This window comes from Lepisosteus oculatus, chromosome 7 (genome assembly GCF_040954835.1).
Source record: "Lepisosteus oculatus isolate fLepOcu1 chromosome 7, fLepOcu1.hap2, whole genome shotgun sequence".
Taxonomy (NCBI): domain Eukaryota; kingdom Metazoa; phylum Chordata; class Actinopteri; order Semionotiformes; family Lepisosteidae; genus Lepisosteus; species Lepisosteus oculatus.
Genome location: NC_090702.1, coordinates 41,966,470 through 41,987,840, shown reverse-complemented (window position 1 = coordinate 41,987,840; position 21,371 = coordinate 41,966,470). Strand labels below are relative to the sequence as shown.

At 38.5% G+C, this 21,371-nt stretch overlaps 1 protein-coding gene across 3 annotated transcripts in view; it reads left to right on the top strand.

Moving 5' to 3' along the window:
- usp6nl (USP6 N-terminal like) overlaps positions 1 to 21,371 on the top strand; it is an 87,275-nt gene that overhangs the window by 21,680 nt on the left and 44,224 nt on the right. Inside the window, exon 1 of one of the 3 annotated variants that reach the window (XM_006633298.3) lies at positions 3,711 to 3,908. The exons of 1 other annotated variant lie outside the window; for it this stretch is intronic. In XM_006633298.3, coding sequence (XP_006633361.3) covers positions 3,839 to 3,908 — 70 coding nt within the window. In that variant the 5' untranslated portion in view covers positions 3,711 to 3,838. Of the gene's footprint in view, positions 1 to 3,710; positions 3,909 to 13,991; positions 14,299 to 21,371 lie in introns of those variants that run through there. One more of the 3 variants, XM_015352405.2, reaches the window with a different exon arrangement.

Below are 21,371 nucleotides of genomic sequence, written 5' to 3'. Positions count from 1 at the left end.
AGATGTTTCTCCTTCAGAATTTACTGTTGAGCCGGTGTTATGAATTTAGGGTGTCCATATCAACAGTCTAGAGATCTCCATGTCATACACAATGCATGTTCAATGCCCCAAAAGTTCTTATTAGATCTTATATTCTTAGATTTGTTGAGGTGGAGCTTTGTACATTTCTTCTAAAATTCTTTTTAATATATCTAGAACCACAATATGGGTTTTCCTATATTCTTTTTTAAATATAACATTAGATATTTGTCTTGTAAACATCTAATTTATCTAATCCCAATGGAGAGGCAACAAATATGTCTGAATTTTGTATGATCTTGGAAATTGAAGGAACTCATGAACATAAATGCAATGTAACAAAAGGTTTGATACTAGAGGAGAAAAAAAGTCATATGGAATTATCCAAATCCCGGTATGTCTTCTGAGAAGGAGATATCTAACCCAAGATGTACAGTCATAATGGAGTAAGACCCTGTTTTCAGAACCATTACCCTCTTTTTTGTAAGCTACTTGTTAAGCAAGTCATAGTTAGCATGTCATCTATAGTTTTCTGTTTCTTGTTGCATATACTGTTAGATGCATTGTTGTTTAAATAATTATTTTTTTATTTGCCGCACTCAGTAACTCCTCCAGCATAAAAAGCTCAATTGGGGGGAAAAAATGTTTCTTATTTGATGGTGTGTAGCAGGATGCACATCTGTACCACACCTGCACTGTGGAAGATGGATACTGAGCTTTGTGCTTTACTTGTGAACTTTTCAGCAGTAATCTCAGAAATGTGTTTTAAACAGATACTTACTGGTAAATTAGAAATAGACAAGTAAGCAGAACCAAGAGCTGAAAATACCTTGATAAATTGTATGTACTGTAACATACTGAAAATTGCATATTAGGAGAAGAATTCACATAATTTAGCTTTTTTATTATTAAACTGATCCATATTTACACTTCCATATTAAAGTACTAATACATTTTCAGTAAACTAATGGATTTCATTTGCTTCTTTGTTTGTCCTCCTTGTCTTCATCTTATTAACCTTTTTCATCCATTTTACATAAGCTCTAGGAACAAATGTCTCACTGCAATAAGACCTACTGTAATAAGAGTTGATAAGGAGTCATTCCTGTGTAATTTAAGGATTCCTGTGGTGCTACAGAGACAGGGCATACAGCTGACACTAAAACACCAGCAATGGTGGTAGATTTTACATTACAAAAATGTATTTTAACACAGAACAACTTTTTAAATGATACGTTATTAAATATGTATAACATTAGAAATACAATACTTCAGCTGGATTTGATAAGCACATATCAGTAGGTTACCTTAACCTGTAACCTTAGAAAGTTGCTATTTTCAGTATAAGGAAAATGAGAATAAACAGGGATATCAATATTATTGACCAGTATGTTTTTAAAATAGCCATAAACCATACAGCAGTTAAACACACGACTGTGTTTGCTAAAGATAAAAAACTGAAGGTCTAATATTAAATAGGCTAAACAGGAAATTTGTTGAAATTTTCCTAGTTTTATGTGCACTATTTTCCTATATTCTTTTAATAGAAAAATAATCACTTTGATATTTATTTTAAAATTGTACTACATTTATGGCAAAGCTTTTGGCCAAGGCCTGCTTCGATTAGACCTTGAGCAACAGGGCATAAAGCCAGCAAACCTGATGATTTTCAGATTGAACCTCAAAGCAGCAAAAATAGTTACAGGCGAGATTCTGCAGCTGTGTCTGGTTCCAATCTTCATCAATCTCTGGACAGGTACAAACCAGAGGGAAGAAATAGACATACTTGTCTGAGTGTGTTCTAGCCTTCGCGCACTTGCTGGTCATTGCGTTGCTGTAATGCTTGAAAAATCTGTTATTTGTAGCACATGAGGGTTTTATTTAAAGAAATAAAAGGTAGAATAGAAGAAATGGAAAAAGAAAATGGAAAAATGGAAAAAGTATTCGTCGTCCAATTTCGTATATCAAGGTTGTCTCTCGGGGCAGAACCTACAGTACACAGAGTACTGTGGACAGGTGCTTCGGAAAGAAATGCAGCTTGGTGGAAAAATAAGCCTTTCAAAAAAATGAAAATAAAAACAACTGTTGCTTGGTTCCTTAATATCAAACGGCAGCAGCTGTTCCAAGCTTTAAAATGGAGATGAGACATTTCTCAGTAAAGGCAGAAAATGTAGGGAACCTAAAACACTCAGTCTTATGATCTATAAATGTGTGCCTGTCGCCACCAGGAATGTATTATTATCTTGAAATGTCAAATGAAAAAAGGTTTTTAACTTCCCGCTAACAAATCGATTAATGAATCAATGGAAAGATTAATTTATTGCATAGTTGAATATTGAGTCGAATCATGGTATATTAATTTGTTTTGGGTGCCTTAATTTTAACAACGGTATTGCATTGATACATTATTCACGGCTAATTTAAAGAGAAGTTGAAAAAATGCAAAAGAAAATGGAACTGTATATTAATAGTGGGAAGCATCTGATTTTCATTGTGTGTTGTGTAATATGTAGTGTGTTTGTTCAAATTTCTTTCCTCTGTATATATTGTGAATTGCCCTGCGCCATAGAATTAACTGTAAATCCTGGCCATTAGCTCAAGGAGTGACACAGCAAGAAACCCTCCATTTGAGGGAAATGAACAGGAGGGAAGGTGATTCATCAGGATATAATTAATTTGTAGAAAACGGGGGTCAAAAATGTGATTGGTTTATTCATGACATTGTCGTTTTGCCATTAACTGTTCTACTTCTCTATTTTCAATTGAGACGTCCTTAATGAACTAACAAAGCCTACTCCGCACCACTAATTGTGTAACGATTTCTTTGCTGTCTGTTGCAGACTGGAATTATGTTGGTGACAGAGTGAGGCAGTACCTGTAGCTGACAGAAGTATTGATGCTGCACAGCCATGTCATCATTAAGTAGATGGCAAGCTTAACTCTTGGTGCCCCAGTTAGTGGATGATGAAGCTGCAACCGGAAAACCAGAACATTTCTTCCACAGAGCACCAAGCTTAAGAAATCTGGTCACGCACGAGAACATCGTAAAGAGTGTGAAAACAGGGGAAGGGGCTTGAAGTCGGCCAGTGATTTACACTGCGTTTTCTAATTTGCTGTTGGATCTGACCTCGCTCGGAGGCAGACTGCTTGATCTCACTTTATAGGCTGTCTCTAAAAATTCTGTATTGACCTGAAGGAGAATCGTATTCAGTCTTGGTAGTTTAAGAAAATGGAACTGTATATTAATAGTGGGAAGCAATACTGGGAAGTTTAAGCCGCAGTTATGGTTATGAGTTTAGGATGCACGTGTGTTTTTATTTTCATTTTGTTTTACTTTTTTTGCCTCCTGCATTTCCTGTCCTTTCAAATAATTTTTATTAGCTTTTTTTTTTTCTTGGAAACTTTTAAGGCAGGAACTTGGTAGTGTCCTGACTCTGTGCTGGCCCTCTCCTAATGTTCCAAGAATGGAGCACGGACTGACTTGCTGAATTTACTTTCGTTTGGCTGCCACTGCTGATGGTTTCAATTCTACACTTTTTAACTGTTTTGTTGGAGATCAAGAGAGAACGAGGAAGAGAGACACCAGCTAATTGCTTCTTTCACCGGCATTCACTTCATGCCAATTATTGTGGCTGAGGATCGCTGCAGAACCTTATTGTGTAACTGGAGCCTGTGCCGCTGTTCAGAAGCTGTAGCTGTGCTCTGCTGTGCTGTGATGCTCAGATGCTGCTCTCGGAAGGAAAGGAGGTAGCGGAGGGATGGAAACCTGTTGGAATTCCAGGAGAGCAGCTGGCACCAGCTGTCCTGGCAACCGGCAATAATGCAGGTCTTACAGATTGTCAGGGAGCTGGTGTCACCATCGAGGCGGAGGGCAGCTGCTGGAAAGGGAGGTAGGAGCCTCTCTGGGAGCGCTGTAGCATTTGTGCTCGACTGAAGCAAAGTGAATAGCCATACATTTACAAAAAATAAGTAACTTGAGGAGTGCACTATTGGAAAGCAATGAATCCAGCATGTCGGCATTACTGTTTTCCCTGAATATGTATCTGTGTGTATATTCACATGCATGGGTGTTCATATACGTATATGCTGCAATATAACGGACAGAAATGTTTTGATCATGTTCTTTCATATGTGACGAATGGTCCTAGCTAAGCAGTTTAACTGTTAGTGTTGTAGACCTCTTTTATTGTGTTGCATATGACCTGGAGCTCTCTGGACTATTCATGTGGCCATCCTAAACTTAGAGCAAAAGCCCAGCTATGCACTTCTCTCTTTAAGTAAATTTGAAGGAGGATCATTGGCACAAACACAGGGGAATATCGTATTTTAGATTTTTGAAATAACCAGAAAGTCACTCCCGCATGTAAAATAGGAATGGTTATTTAAAATCGAGACGGAGCCGTATAACCCTGCTCACCCATTTGGTAGTTTGTAGCTAATTGATCCTAGGGTCTCGTCCAGGTTTCTAGACAGAAACCAGGATTTTGGCTTCAACAGCAAGGCTGGGTAGCTTGTTCCATACTCCCACAACATTTTGTGTAAAGGTATTCCTCCTATTGTCAGATTAAATTTACCTTCACATAGTTTCCAGTTATGACTTTCAGATCATGTTTCACTGTTGATACTTAAGAAGGCCACTGGATTGACTTGGAATACAGGGGTCGGATCCCATCATTGTTTTCTATGCTTGAGACTAAAAAAGGTTTAACTCTGTTAGCTTGTTAGTGTAGAACATTCCTTTTATACCATAGGACCTTTTACTCTTCTCTGGACAGATTACAGAATGGCAGTATATTTTAACATGGTGTCAAATATTGTACACTCTTAGTACAAGATTGAGCTACGTGCCTATCGTTAATGAGGATCCGCTCTAATACAATTGTTGAATCGTACAGAAGCTTATATCATTACCCTAATGTCTGTATTTTGTTTGTTTGTTGTTGCATAATTGAATTATTATTCTGTGGTATGTGTTTTTTACCACAACAAAAGTGTTACTGTTTATTGCAGTTCATTAAAGGTTTTGAATATGCTTCATCCTGGATAAAAGCCAGCTAAGTAGTAATAAACACTGACGTGGTTAGAGACTTTTTAATAAGTGAATATATTTTGTGATGCTTCAGGTTTTTTGTTCGGTCTCCTGTATATGGAATTGAAATCAGATTCACGTCTCCATTTTCTCATCACAGAAATAATTCTCTGCATCAATACCAACAAGAGAAATATAAGTCATATGAGGTTGTGAATTTGTAATTTGCCATTTTTGTGAATGGATCAATTTTTTATGTCCACTGGTCAGTGTGCACATCGCATTTGGGTAAAGTAATTTATTTACCTAATCTGGTTAATTGGTAAAGTCTAGTTTCCACAAGCTGTGCAAAGCATGCATCTTGGATTCAAGCACTTTGGTATAGGAAATAGATGATTGATGGACATCTAAATACCTTCTCTGCAATTTTGTAAACACATTCACTTAATGTAATGTGCAGTACTGTATGAACAGTGTTCATTTGTAAAGGAAGTTGGGGATTCACTGCTACAGAAAGTAAAGTGGCACAAGTCGTAGGTGGTTCTGTGTGGGTGGTAGATGGTAGTGCAATACAATGGTCTGTTTCAAATAAATATTCGAAAAAGTTCCTCTTAAAAAGTAGTTTCCGCTGTATTGAAGGTTTGAAGTTCACTAAATATGTATTTATTGATTGGTGCAGGTTAGGAAAAGTCAGACATCCTTTACAGCCAAATGAATGAGCTGCTTAACAATGGCCTGGCATACATCCGTTACATTATAGAGAAGTATTGGGAGCTTTCAGTGTGCTTCTTTGTAATGGTTTTGTCCGAAGGTAAATTATACTGATGCAGAAAGTGCTTAAAGCTTGTTTGTGGGGTGCCCTCGTCACCCGGGCAAGTGGACTGAAAATGAATGAATTTCCATTTTCAAACTAGATGAGATCATTTGCCCCTTTAGTCTGGTTATGGGCTAGTATCTGTTAGCTAACTGATGGCAAGGATCTCATCCAGCCGTGTCTTGAAAGAAACAGGGGTATCTTGTTCTGTACTCCTACAAACCCTTTGCAGGAGGAGCGTCATCCTATTCTCATTTTTAAATGCACTTAGTGCATTTATATCAAATTCCGAATTAATATTCAGACATGAACGTTTGTGATGCTGCAGAAGAAGTATATAACAACACCTTCCGATCATACCCCAACAGCCCAGCCCTGCCCTGAATCTAAGGGTATACTTTCTTTGCATAGTCAAACTATGCAGAGTCAAAAACGCAGTCCTTTCATATCTTCGCCAAAGGGAAGAAGAAGCAGGACCAGAAATACCAGGCAAATCTGTATCTGTATATCTGACTTTTTGGTTGCTGCAGTTTCGTCATCGGGTATTTACAGTTTGACGAGAGATGCTCTAATGTAGCTATTCATTTCTTTTAAAATGATAAATTTCTAGCATTTATGGCAAAATGAAATCAAAGCTAAAAAGAATGGTTAAGCTCAAAAGTATAAAACATCAGAGAAAATGTAGAAGACATTTTTAGAGATTCTGAGAAAAACGAAAAAAAAAGTTCAAATGAACAACTGTTGCATTGGGAGCTACTTAACCTAGGTCTTCTATAACATAAGTTAAAGTAATGACTTTTAGTCAAGACAGTCCATGACTTTGTATGACTGCGTTTTATCAAAGCCGGGTGGCATTTTGCTCCATTAATTCTCCTTGGTGTTGCAGATTGGGATTTAATTCAGCAGCCTAAATCAATTCACAAAAAGTCGTTTAACATGACTTTCAAATGTTTCTCTCTAGTGTAAACTAAAATGTGAACTGCCAATAGTTAAAACTGATTAATTTTATATCGGAGAAAGATTATCATTTTAATTTGTATCTCATAGAATAATCTAATAATGTACTGCATATTATGGCAAAAAAAGTCTCCTCTCCATGGTGCAATGAGAATTAAAGATTCTCTTTTCCAACTGATATTGCAACTTATTGTAATCTTGCAGAAATGTAGAAGCACCATAGGCAGGTGTTACCTTAATGACAGCTTTTACGATCGAAGTATTGAAGTCGTTTTGGCCACCTATTGTAGTATAGCTACTTGTATCAGGATAAAACACAGCATTGATAGAAGAGAGTCACATCCCTGTGAGAACAGATTATTTATTGGTTAGCAACAACAATATTATTCTTCACTTATACTGTAGTACTGTAGTTATCAAGTATGTCACTTCAATTTGCATGAATATAATTTTCCTTAGGTGACATTTAAATATTGTGCGTTGCTATTGAGAATTGTCTGAAAAATGTATAATATATTTCAACATGTAATATTTTATTATACTGTATATGTATAAATGACTTGACATAAATCGAGTTCTCCTTCAATTCTGCTTGACTGATTCGTAATCCTCTGTGATGTCACTTCCTGTATACACCTTCACAGAAGTGATGTCACAAGTGAGCTATAACTCTGTCTTCATCCTTACTTCACTCCATCGCCACCACTGCACCTTCACCGTAGTTTACTCTTTGTATTGAGACCTAACTTCCTTGTCCTGCAGCCAGGTGGCTGGCCCTACGCCAAGCTGTTTAAGCCAAAGCTCCTTATGTCTGACTTCTCAGTAACCATTCCCTAAATACTGTCTTATTGGATCTTGGTATTCCTTATGGAGTGCATCATTACACTTGTATTGGTTAAAGAGAGATTTAAAGTTTGAACTTTAAACTGTGGCCCTTTCAGAATATTCAGACTGCTATAAGGTCATGGTTTCAGGTGATATTTAACAGTTTAATGATGAAAACCTTTTTTGTCACAGTATCAGTCCAACCAGTTCTGTTTGCAGAAGAAGGAAGCAGTTAAAGTTTGTGATTGAAGAGTGGAATGCGGATGAAAGACATTTCATTGTGGTTCTGTCACAAAGATTTACACTAAACACCCTTATTTATGTCATGCCCTGTACATTGGAGTATACAAATCAACTAGCAACAATTTAATGAAATTTCCGAATTGAAACAAATTGAAGTTGTTTTTGTATCGGCTGCAGCAGGGCAAATCGAAAAGAGAAGGTTTACAGACCATATCTATACGTCACACTGGCATGCTTGTCCAAATCCATGTAGACTGTCTGCCCCATAATCTGAAAGGTTTGAACGAAAGGGTCACTGTAATTGAAAGCAAATGGGGTGAGTAGTGTTTTTCACTGGGATAACGCCTTTGAGGTACAATGTTGAGTAGCAGATCCAAGCAAATCAGCAAAGCATGATGTGAATGTCCATGCAGTCAGACACCTGTGGGCTGATTTGAACCCTGAACCATGGAGATGTGAGGCACCAGTGCTTACCACCAGTCCAGAGTACTGCTGAATACCATTGCATAGGTCTCCACTTGTTCAGTACTGTTCAGTATTTAAATATTCAATACTTCTGCAAGAGATAATATTTTAAAGGAGAACATTTTAACAAGTAGGAGAAAACAGCATCTTCAATTATTCAAATACCATGCTAAGACATGCCTAAGGCTAAAATGTAAATTTTCCATCACAGTCCATCCCTTATCACAATCTTCTAAGTAAAAATGCTTTCTTTTGTTCATTATAAATAAATGTTTAATATAAACTGTACATTATAGTTAATTATTTCAGTGATATGAGTTATTACATAATGTGCTTGGCTGATAATGCAGTCCTGACATAGAAAAAAAAAGTTTCATATTTCTGAGATGTATGTAAATAATCTGTGGAATTATTCAGGGATAACTGATACTAATCTACTGATACTAATGGCTGTCAAATATGTATAAATGTAATATGAACTTGGATAGCATTTTAATGAAGTAGATTGCAGTTTTTGCTGTGAACTACAATTATTTACATTACTTGTATGTCTGTTATAAAAAATATTATTTTCCAGGGCTGTATTTAGTGACATATATACCTGTCAATATCTGTGCAGAAGGCAAGCTCTAAGGACAAACTGAAGTCGTTGCAGATTCATACTTCTATGAATTAATGTAATATGAAAAAATAATGATATAAGCCCAACTGTAACAGTTTTAAAGCACCTGTTCATTATTAGAAGTACTGTACAGCCATTTGTTTTGTCTTTTGAATTAATTTGTTATATGCTCACTTGATAAGTAGTCTAATTTGTTAAGCTTTGTTAACTGATAAATGTGTGGCATTCTTAGGCATCCGTTAATAGGCCAATTAATGGTTTTGGGAAAGATCACAAAGTGCTTTGCTTTGAATTTTAATCACTTTGCTTCACCTCTGGTATTTACGTTTTTAAATTAATGTTTTTAATAGTCAGACATGGTTTATAAATGCTTAACCTGCAACAATTTCATATGATGGGATATTTAAATATTAATTAGCATGGCCATTTGTACAACACGTGAAAGCAGAACAATCTTATGAGACATCCTTGTGATGTGGCTATATCTTGATCAGTGAAATTGGTTTATTATGGTTCTTATCACTTACACTGATGGGTGTTTTAAGAGCATGCAGAAGTGACTATGATATATTCAAGATATGAATATTCATCATGAAGTTTTTACAGCACTACAAAGCAGAACCATTTAAATAGACCTCTGTTTCCCTTTTCTATAGATCAAGACAAGACAAGCAACCACACAGAGACAGCTGTTTCACCCTTAATATTGGTCCAGTAAAGTTAAAACGGCACTTTTCCATTCGTACCGCGATTTCCAAACCAGTGCTGTTGTATGATAAGAGAGAGAGAGAATTGTGGTGTAGAAGCTGCCACCCTTTGGATGAGATATTAAGCTGAAATCCTGCTTGGTCATTAAAGGTTTCAGGGAACTGTAAGTGAAAACGGGGGTGTTAACCCTGTTGTGTTGGCTGAATTCTGTGCTTGCAACATCTAGCCTAGCTGAAGTTCTCCTGTAATTCAGTTGATAAAGCAGTCACTTTCTCATCTGACCTGCAGTCTAGCAGGGCTGCTGGTGTGTAATAGCTGTCCACACATCATCGGAGTACCGAACTTCAGTTTTGGATGAAGGAGCAGAGGGTCACCTGCTATGTTTAAAGTAGTTTATGCTTATTGAGGATGTAGATTCAGAGAAGTTACTAATTGATGATGATGTTAATCCGGTCAGTCGGATCCGACTCTCGGCGTTTCTATAGGCCATCTCTCGCCACGCTTTCCGGTCGTGGACTTTCTCTTTCAGCTGTTCTATCCCTAAGCCAGTGTCCGTTTTGATGGCGTCGAGCTACCGCGTTCTTTGGCGGCCTCGTCTTCTTGTTCCACTGACCATTCCAAGCATCAGTGCTTTCTCCAATGAATCTGATCGCATCACGTGACCAAAATAAGTGAGCCGGAGTCTGGTGATCTTTCCCTCAAGCGAAATTTCTGGCTTGATGCGCTCCAAAACCTCTTTATTGGTGACCCTTGCTGTCCATGGTATCTGAAACATTCTTCTCCAGCACCATAGCTCGAAAGCATCCATCCTCTTTTGGTCAGCTTTTTTCAGGGTCCAGCTTTCACACCCATACATTGATATGGGGAACACAAGAGCATGGACCATTTTGCATTTGGTTGTGAAGCTGATGTCTTTGCTCTTCCAGATTTGGTTCATGCTCAGCATCGCACTACAGCCTAACGCGATTCGTCGCCTGATTTCAGGGCCGCAGTCTCCAGTTCAGTCGATCATGGATCCCAGGAAGCAGAAAACCTTGACGCATTCGATCTCTTCATTATTGATGGGTATTTTGACTGCTCCATTTCCAGCTGTTGTCATGATCTTCGTCTTTTTGATGTTGAGGTGGAGACCCATCTTTTCACTTTCCTAGTTACTAATTACTAATAATTATAATAGCTGATGAGAATGATAATAGATTTATCTTAAAGCAGTGATTCAAATATAGTTAAGTTGTCATTGCTTATCTTCCATTTTCCCTAATTCATAGCGACTCCTTCTTGCTCTTAAAAACATCCCAACGGCATGGTGTTGTTTATAAGAACTGTCTTGTTATTGTGGTTTGAATTTCTTACCACTTTTACAGTGGTTTCTGTGGAGCTTGGCAGGTCCACCCCTGTATTCTGTGTGTCATGGTAAGAAAGGCACAGCCACCGTCAGAATGAATCTTCTGCCCAATGGCTATAATTTAAGTGCACATTCCGAAAAATATACAGTATTATCTCACTAAATCATGTCACTTTCTTCTTCCATTCCATGATAATATCCTAACAGGCATTATGTTCTTATAGTGTAGGTCCCCTGCAAGTGTCAAGATTGTCTGAAATTCTGGTAATTTGTCTTAAGTGTTCTTGTATACCCATACCTTTGAGAGGGAGTGTGTCAGCGTGCAAAGTGAGGAGCAACTTGAAGATTTCCTGTTGCAGTCAGTGACACTGCGGTCTAGGTAGTCTTTTATATTATTTTGGATCACTGGGACAGATGGGGAGACCAGGGTTCTGCACACCAGAACCTTCTTCTGTTCCTTTTTTCTGTCAGCTTGATGTTGAATTTCTACAACCCCAGATGTGCAAAATGTGATGCTGAGTAAGATGCCTAAAGCATGGATTGGGAGTGATGGTGTTCTTGTGCAGTTTTGGTTTCTTTCTGAAAACATTAACTTCTGCTCTTTTTTATTGCACCTTTTCACTTCTCTTAGTTACAAACAGAACAGATATGTAAGCTGTAAGCATTTATTGTATTTTCAAGTCTCAATTCTTATACATATATGTATAATGCAGAAATATACACATACTGTTAAGGGTGCGATTTGAAGCCTAAGGCCCATATGCTTCTCTGATGTGCATACAACAATAGTTGTCTACATGTTTATAAAATACCATGAGACATTTACTTTTTTTACGTGGAATATTATATGCAGTTTAATTTGGGTGTTTTTTCCTATTTTCTTTTCGGTAATATTATGAATTCATGTTTGCGATTTATTTTCTACATTTTTGCTTTTTTTTACATGAATGCCTAATACTATAAGATCTAGAGATTGACTGCAAGGTTTCACAATGCAGAATATTTTCCGTGCTTCCTGTATTCAATTTGAAACCATTCCTGCAGCAGTTTGTAATGGGTGAAAGGAGCAAGGAAATTCATTTTAGAAATAAATTCATTTTCAGCTTTTCTCATTCTTTGGCTGATTTTCCTGTTGTCACCTAGAACGGGCTGTGACAGCCATCTCCCTTTCTGAAATGCCATTTACCTTCCTTTTCTTCACAGCACTTGCATGCAATCTGTTTTTTTTTTATGACAAGTACTGCATTTATTCCTCTAAAATATCCATACAGCACTGGTATCTTTGGAATTTCCATGCCCTGCACACACAAAATCTTTTCGTGGGTTACGACAAGGCTACCCAACTTATACTCAATTCAAGAATGTTACTACGACCAGCCTTTTAATTAACTGCTAGTAAGAAATTCTTTCATCCATCCTTCCATTTTCTGCTTAACCAATAGGGGGTCATGGGGGAGCCAGAGCCTCAGTCGGAACAGTCGCCAAACTATAGGCTCAAGGCAGGATATACCCTGGAAGGGACACCAGTCTATCACAGGGCAGACACAGACACGCACTCAAACCATGGCCAATTTTAAAATCCACACAGTTTACATCCCAGGAATCAAACCCAGGGCCCAAACGGTGCGAGGCAGCAATGCTAACCACTGCACTACCATGCCACCCATAATCAGCTATTAAGGTGCAATATATTGTACACAATCTCATTGTATATCTTGTCTGTCCCCCAGCCTCATCCTCACTCTGTGGGTGACGGGGCCTGAAGCTCTAGAAAATGTTTCCTCCTTAGATATCAAAGAGTCACCTTCCCTGAGCTCCTACAAATCTAGAGTGAAAACCTTTTTTAGGCCGGTTCTGTATGTTCCTTGGCGTTTCTATTGTATTCCATTACCCTCCCCACCCCATCCACTTTCTCCTCTCAGTGGGTTTTTTGTTGTCGTTCTGTAAAGCACTTTGAGAAGCCGCTTTTAAAGGCACTATATAAAAATATAATTGTGTTGTGTTGTGCTGGGAACAATCTGAAAGCACAGTTCATTTTTGTTTGAGGTTTAAGGTTTTTTTACATCTGTTTTTATGGCCTTACTGTAGGCACAAATTTCTAGGTTTTCAAATGGAATTCATAAGGCCTGTTATTACAGTTTAATGCTGTTGTTTTTGATGCTGATTATATTTTTGTTAAGTCCCAGATAAGGGGGGGGGGTGCTTTTCAAATTTCAATATCAGTTGTCACCTACACATTTAGCTCGTGCTTTAGTAGCTCATCAACTCTCTGGACAATAAAACCTGAATTTACTGCACGGAAAAAAAAAGTTTGTGTGGGATTCTTAAATATCCAGCTTGTGTGCGATTTCATAACAACCCACAGTGTTCTGTTAGGATTTTGTATGAAGGAACCATAAGGAACTTAATACGTGGCTGCAGTCTGGATAATTGGGGAGTTCTTCCTTATTATTAGAAACTCAAGAGATGCAGATTCTAGATTCCTAGGAAACCATGAAGCTGTGGAGTGTAGAAAATTGCTCTTTTATTATTGCTTTAATTGAGGTGATCTTTTATATGAGGGTCATTAAAAGTGCATGTTTAAACTGTGATTAGAGGTGAAAGGGACATCTGGGCTAGTCGCCTTCCCTGAATTTAAATACTTAATTGGAATATTCAAAAAAGGTTTCAACTTAGCAGGAAGACGTTCTGATATTGGTTGTTCAAAGTGAAAACAAATATCACCCTTTTTTAAAAAATTGACATTTACAAAAGCAAAAAAAAGTATAGATTGAATAAACTGAAGTTATTTCTTGAATCACTTAAGCCATTTCCTATGACGATAAAGGCATGAAATGAAAGCAATTACAGTTTTCAAGCAGCTCTCTCGTCAGGACAGAGCTACTGAAGCATCACCATTACAGATCTTTTGGAGTTGTTTCAACAGACCCTCTTGTTTATTTTCGGTCTGGAATGCAGAGTGTAGGATTGGGCTGTGACTACGCTCTACGCCTGCTTTCTGTAAACAAGCATCTTCTTTGTACAACTTTTTCAAACTTCTTGTTTGTCGCTTCTGCATAACGGCAATGCGGTAGGGAATGCTGGCACTCTGGCTGAGCACTCTACACTGGGATATGAAACAGCTTTAGCGTAAAAAATCTCGGAGGTGCTGCTGGCGAGAGCTGTATTTGCATGAGGTAGTTTTCAGTTTGGAATGGGCTAGCGGCACTCATCACCAATGCGGACTAAAGTTCAGAAAAGCTTCGAGGAGCGCCTGGAAAGCTCAAAGAAAGGTAAGCAGAGCTTTTGCTGCATACGGCTATGCTGCTCCGTATGTCAGCACTTGTAGCTGGCTGTGAATATGTGTGGAAGTTAGCGAAAGTGGAAGTTTAATTCAGTGTGATTTTATTCTTTCACAGTACTGTTTATCACTGCTGTGCTTTAATGGCTTATTTCCATGTTGTGATACACAACCTGCAGCAGTGGACATTGTACAGCAGCCTTCCCATAGAGCTCTGGCTTTCCTCAGCATAAGCCTCACCTGAAAGCATTAGAGAGGTTACAGACGAGAGGCCATTCAGCCCACCAAGCCCTGTTAGTAGTTAATTGACCCAGGGATTTCATGGATGGTATCCAGCTGATTCTTGAAAGAAGCCAAAGTACTGAATTCAGCAACATGACTGGGCAGCCTGTTGCAAACCTTTTGGTAAAAAAAAAAAGTTCCTCATGTTCACGATTTTAAATGAGCTCCCACATAGTTTTAGCTGGTGCGTGTTTCACTGTTCACTCTGCAGAAGTGCCATGGGTTGGCTTTGTCAATGCCTGCGAGTGTTTTTCATATTTGTATCAGGTTCCCTCACAGTCTTCTCTGCCCAAGACTAAAAAGGTGCAGTGCCTTCAGCTTGTCAGTGTAGGAAATTCCCCTTCAGCCCTGGAATGTCTCTGGCTGCCCTTCCTTGGATTAATTCCACATATGAGTGGATTAGTTGGATAAACAAGAAAATATGTCTAAAATTGGGGTCTGTTTACTTTAAAAGTACCTGCTTGGTCTTTGGTCTTTAAAAGCTTAATTTAGATTCCTTCTTGGTATCAATCTTTATTTTGTTATGAGTCCTAGGATGTACATTGTTGGAGTTTTCCACAGATCTGTATTGTTTGATGAAGGGTAACGTTTTGATGATGCAGAGCAATAGAGAAGTAAATAGCTAAGCATAACAGTAATATAGCTGGTGCTCTGCTCTAAATGAGACCTGCAGTCTGGAAGCAGCACAATCATGCATGAAGTATGCAGAGGCAGGGAAGGGAACAATGGTGATGTTAATTGAGATCTCTTTGCACCCTTGGGTACATACCGGAAATTAGAAGCAGAACTATCTAAATGCCTTGTGTGTCATTATAAGAATTTGTATTCCTTTTAAAATATAATGCATGAAATAACAAGGCCTATGGGATGTTAGTTGTATGTTAACTTATTTTGTCTTTCCCTGAATAATGAATAAGGTAGTAGCCTGTGTATGAGTGTTACTTTTTAGATAGTGTGTTGTATTGCTATTTTGTTGTTGTTCCATCCTTTATATTTATTTTTTTCTGCTAGTTTACTCTTGTAATTTTATGTTTTAGCCTCATTGTAACATAAAAATAAGTTAAGTGTGCATCGTGCTTTGTTACAGTTGTTGTGGAAGATCAGGTCCTATATTTCAGAATAGAGTCCAACTTCTGAAATATAGGCTGGTCAGTAGCCCACCAGCAAAGTATGGTGGGATAGCTTGATCCTCCTAGCCACCATGGCAACAATGCAGGCCTGTTGGGAACCCTGACACAGCTGTCTAAGGAGGCTGTGGAGGAGGTGGAGTGGGCTCCCTTAAGAATGTAGTAGATGCCAGACATCTAAAAAACTGTCTGCTCATTTGCCAGGGGAATTCCAACTTTTTTTTATATAGTTCTGTTTTGGTTTGTTGGTACTCATTCTATAGAAACTCCCTACAGGAATGTTATTTGGGTTCTGATAAAAACAAAATACGCCATGGAAGTCATTCAAGGGTTGTTTTCTCAGCATGTACTGTTGTTTAAAAAATGGTACATCTACTTATGCCAAACCCTCCAAACATTGACCTTTTCCTTTTGAATTGAAAAGAATAGTTTCCCTTCATCTTCTTGATTGATGATTTCTTTGTGGCTTATCTCAGTTGTTCCCAACCCTGATCCTGACGGACCACTGTTTCTGCTGTTTTTGTTCCAACTGCTACTTCATGTCTTTAATTGATCTGCCTGCCTGTCTAGCCTTCTGCACTACATTTGCATTCAGTCCCTGGCTTCATAAACACACAACCTAAAGCCTATTGGAGCAGTTCGGACAGCAAACAGAACTTTATTTAGTCTCACCTCAACTTGCTTGCTCCCTTAGCTTTAACTAGCTCTTACCAGGTGATCAATTCATAATGAACAGGCAGCAATGCCTGTTTTTATCCTTCTACAAGGTTCACTTTAGTTAATTTTGAACAACACACCTGAATTCTAAAATGTAGAAATCAGTGCAGGGCTGATACCAAACCTAATGATCAAGAGGCCATTTTTTGTTGTCCTTCAGACCCGTTGGGAACCCCTGGCTTATCTCTTAAAATGCTCTGACTAATGTTTGATGTGGTAATGAGCTCTTTCAGTATACTCATGTTCTGTTAACGCTTCAGAAAACGGAAAATGAACATCACCTCAAATTTTGGACAATCCTTTTTTAAGTATTACCACAAAACACTAAATCCCCTTCCTTCTTAAATTCAGCTTTCAGCAGACTTTCCCACACTGACAGGCTACAGGAACTAAAACACCTGAGCCTTGAACAGAGAAGACTATAAGGGGACTCGGCCGAAGTATTCAGCATCCTCACAGGCACTGACAAATTCAACCCGGTGGAAACAAACAAACAAAAAAAAGTACAATCTGGGGCTGTGCATTTAAAACCAAGAACAGGAGGAACTTATTTACACAAACGGCTGTGGGAGTACGGGACCAGCTGCACAGCCACGTCATTGACACTGGTACCCTGGCTTTCTTCAAGACACGTCTGGCTGAGATCTGTGGATCACTCAGTTACTGACTGCCAAACAGGCTGAATCGGCCAAATGACCTCCTTTCATTCGCAACTGCTTTAATGTTCTTTCAGCGGGTTTTATACTTCGGTTCATCTAATGAGATTTTTTCTGTAGCAGTCCATGACTTTAATAACAACAATGTTTTTTACTTTAATGATCAATTTCTAAGCCTCACGGGAGCTTCAATGTTTTGTGATGTGCTGTACAAGATATCAGACCGTTCTTGCGTTTTCTAAGGTTTTGCATTGCTTGGTGATCTAACAGAAAGATCACGGTGCTTTCCATCCAGTTTGCATCCTCATAATGATATTGTCAAATAAAATAATTGCCAAAAATCTTTATTACCGTCCTACCACCCACAGCTGTTTGCTTGTGTTGTGTTGCAGACCTGTTTTAGAAGATGACAAGGGGGGAAAAAATGTTTTCATGGGTCAAGTTGGAGATTCTGTGGATAATGAAGTATTATAAGATGCTGAACAAACTGATAAACGAGGTGTCCCGTTTGATTTTTCTAAAAAATATTGCATGCTGGATAAATTAATTTTGAAGTAAAAATAATTCAAATCTAAGTAGCAACAGTATGGGGTTGATCTGGCAACAGATGTCATCAGTTAAAAAGAGGTAGATGGCAGTGAAAAATAAACAGTACTGACAGATTCAATGTAAAAGCTCTGAGTGGAAGCACGTTACTGATGAAATTGCCTGCCACTTGAAAAATTCAGGTTACACCGCTGGAAAAAAAATGTTTTTTGCTCAGGAAACGGCTTGATAGAAAAATAGAGGTTGGTAGAGGTGGTAATTATGACAGTAGAAGATCAAATGTTTTCACAAATGAAAACAGAAATTGGTCTGAACTGTAGTTTTCCCTTCATTTTTTTCTTTCATGTTTTGGATGCATCACATATCACAGTAAGTCTTTCATCACAGAAAAATAGCTTGTGAAAAGGAAAGGTGAAACAAATGTATATTTTTTCGATATTATAGGTATTTTTGTTGAAAACAATGCTGTTAATTTTCTATGAGACATACAGATGTCTTTGCACGTCACTGTATCATGCATATATAATTTGATTTATGGTGGTTATTTAATGCACTATATATGCATTTAGCTAGCTGTATATTGCATAATCAATGGATATTTTTAATTACAATATTTCTCCATTTCTCTAATTGTTGTCTAATAGGAATCTCAGAATAACTCAACACAAGTAAAGATTTATTTTTGGATGTCTTTAGGCCAAATTAAAACAAATAAATGGGCCGAGCCCACTATATACAGTGGAAAATCTCTGAATGAAGTTGCATTTGTAAACTTCAGTATGGAGAGTTTTTAGTTTTCATCTGACTGTTGTTCATGGTGGTAACACTTTAGTTTAACTTTAGTTTTACTGAAAATTTAACTTTCTAAATGCATAACATTCAACTAAAGTATAACTTATGCATAAATAAATATTGTATGCATTATATATAAGCATAATACTCTTATTTTTAGTAAAGGTTAGTTTCTTCTAAGTTACTGACAGTATTAATGTTCTGTTTAAATATTTAAGATTAATGTTAATTTAGAAATGTAATTTCAACTGCTGATCTGTGTTATCTATATTTAATAATTTGATGAATGGCACAAATGTTGTAGATTATTTTTAAGCATTGGAATACCCTATTTCAGTGCATGCTCGACCCAGTAAGTCAGATTCCGCAGTGCACTCGGACAAGTGTCTGCAGTAATTAAACATCTTGAACTGCTGCATTTAGATAATCTCGAGTCAGAAACAGTGGAATCACATGGGAACCTATGCCACTCCTCCACCCAGGATGTCGGAAAACCTCCTTTCATGCAGGAGGCTTCCGAGTGCATTAGGGTCTTCTATGAGAGGTTTCTTTGCAGTTACGGTACAATTCCCCTCCCAGTAGTCCATTCTTCCATCCTTTTTTTGACACAACTTTATCCAATACAGGAGCGTGAGGGAGCCAGAGCTTGTCCCGGCAAGCAACGAGTGCAACTCAGGATACGCCCTGGACGGGACGCCAGTCCATCTTAGGGCACACACGGACACATACACATACTCACACCAGGGCTAGCCTTCCCAGAAGCAAATTAACCAGAAGACCCTAAGGAAAACCACGCTAACAACTTCCTGTTTATATTCTCATGATTGCACCTCGGGAATCACGAGGCCACTATGCTAACTACTGTAACACCGTGCTGCCCTCATTCCAGCAATCATTTTCAAGATACTTTTTTCCCCCCTGCTGCTGTTCAGCCATCCTCTGCAGTACCAGCTTTTGAAGATCTATTTCCCCCATTCTTACAAAAAGTCAAGAACCTGTGCCCCTTATTTCATGCGTAATTTTTTACAAGATGGAATGACTGTGTTTTTATTTTATAAGATAAGATCATTTTATTAGCCATGTACAATTTCTTGCATTAGGAATGTGTCTTTTTGCATACCCCAGCTTGTTCCCCATGAGACGCACAGACACTCTGACAGGGAGAGAGAAGCTTGGGGTCAGAGCGCAGGGTCAGCCATTTGTATGCCTTTTGGGATCACAAGCTGTGCCTTTAACTTGGCCATGACTGCTGTGCCCCGAGCTGAGAATGAAGTGTGGGCAGGCTCCTCCGACCGGCCTGCCGGCGAGGTGCTGTTCTGCTTGACGTGTCCTGAGATCTCTGGCAGCACAGAGGAGGTTCAGCACACACCAGCCTGCAGGTGACAGGGAATTCGTTGTTTTCCCTCCCATCCCCCGAGAGCCAAGAGATCCGGGGCCGACTAATCCCAAAGCCACACCTGGCAGCTCGTGACCTGATTACCATGCGGTTAGAGATGCATGATCAAGGCCCTTTGGAGCACGGAGCTCAACTCCTCTTGAGCCACTTCGAATTCCATAAGTAGGGTTTCCAGTGCTTAGAAAGCTCAAGTGCATTAAAAAAATGCCCTGGAAGTTTAGTGTCTGCTCTGAGTTGTAGACTTTGATGCAATTAAAAAAGCAACTTTTACCCCACAATTCACAGAATATGAAATATCTCTCATAAGCATATTTTATAAAGAATTCATTTCTGGATGTTAAAATAAGCAGTAAAAGAAACTAAACCACTTTCTGATCCAAACAGGAGGGTGTTTGGATAAAAATTATGTACAGTAGGTGCAAAACACTAGCCTAAGGTAATGCACAGCACTTATATTCATGACAGCTTACTGGTATTAGCGGTTTAAGAAATATCTTTCTGAAACGGTTTTTCAGATCTGCAGTGAGCATAAGTGATACATTGTATTTGTAGGCTAAATGTGTCCGAAAGCCACAGGGCGAATTGCTTACAGCTGTGTTCTGTGACTGTAGAGCCTTTCAAGTTAAGTGCAGAAATGTGGATGTTGAAGCCGAGAACAGTGTGCTTTTCATTTTGAGGAGCTCATTTGTAAGCAACAGAATGGACTGTAGGATGTGGACAGAAAAGCATCTGTGTGGGGCCGTCAGCAAGCTGTACAGTGGCATTCTGGAATGAAAGTTTCATAGATGAAAAATACAGTGACATATGTTCACTCTGAGTACAGCAAAAGAGGCGGTCCAAAATGAATCTATAAATATATTTGGAATTTTAATGTCCTCGTACTCTGAACAGGCCAACATCAGTTGCTCTTGTTGGGGAAAAAAATATTTTGTGCTTTTCACCTAAATGCGTTTTGTTTTCCAGCTCCATAGAAACGGGCATCTCTGAAAGCACTCAATAACACCAACTGTGTTTGCTTCCTAACACTTCTCTCACTTTGCATTTGTTTGTTTTTGGCTTCAGACAGACTGTGATGCCAATTTTTTTTTCCACTTGGGTTTGAAAAAAAGGTGACAGTTTTAAAATGTGAAAACTTCAGTTATTTTGTGTAGGGTTTGATTTTTGGCCATCTCACACCCCTCCTGTGTTTATACAGGCCATGAAAGGGAGCAGAAACTCTGCAAACTAGTTTCAAACTATTTAGTACGTTTAGTATTTTATTCAGGAGGCATATGAATGAGAGGAATACATTACAGTTCAGCTCTTCACCTTCTGAAGGAATGCACTATTACGTGTTCACATCTCCAGTCCTCAAGGTTCACAGTCCCATCGGGGGAAAAGGGGATTAAACTGGCCCAGTTAAGTGTAAGTGTGAAAGGTTTCATGAGGCCTTGCAGATCTGTTGGATTCAAGACCACACTTATCAGACCCTGCGCTGTGCTGTGCTGTATGTTGTGTTCAGCAAACCATGTCAATGGGACTGGAAGTATTTCCTGGTGCAAGATGCATG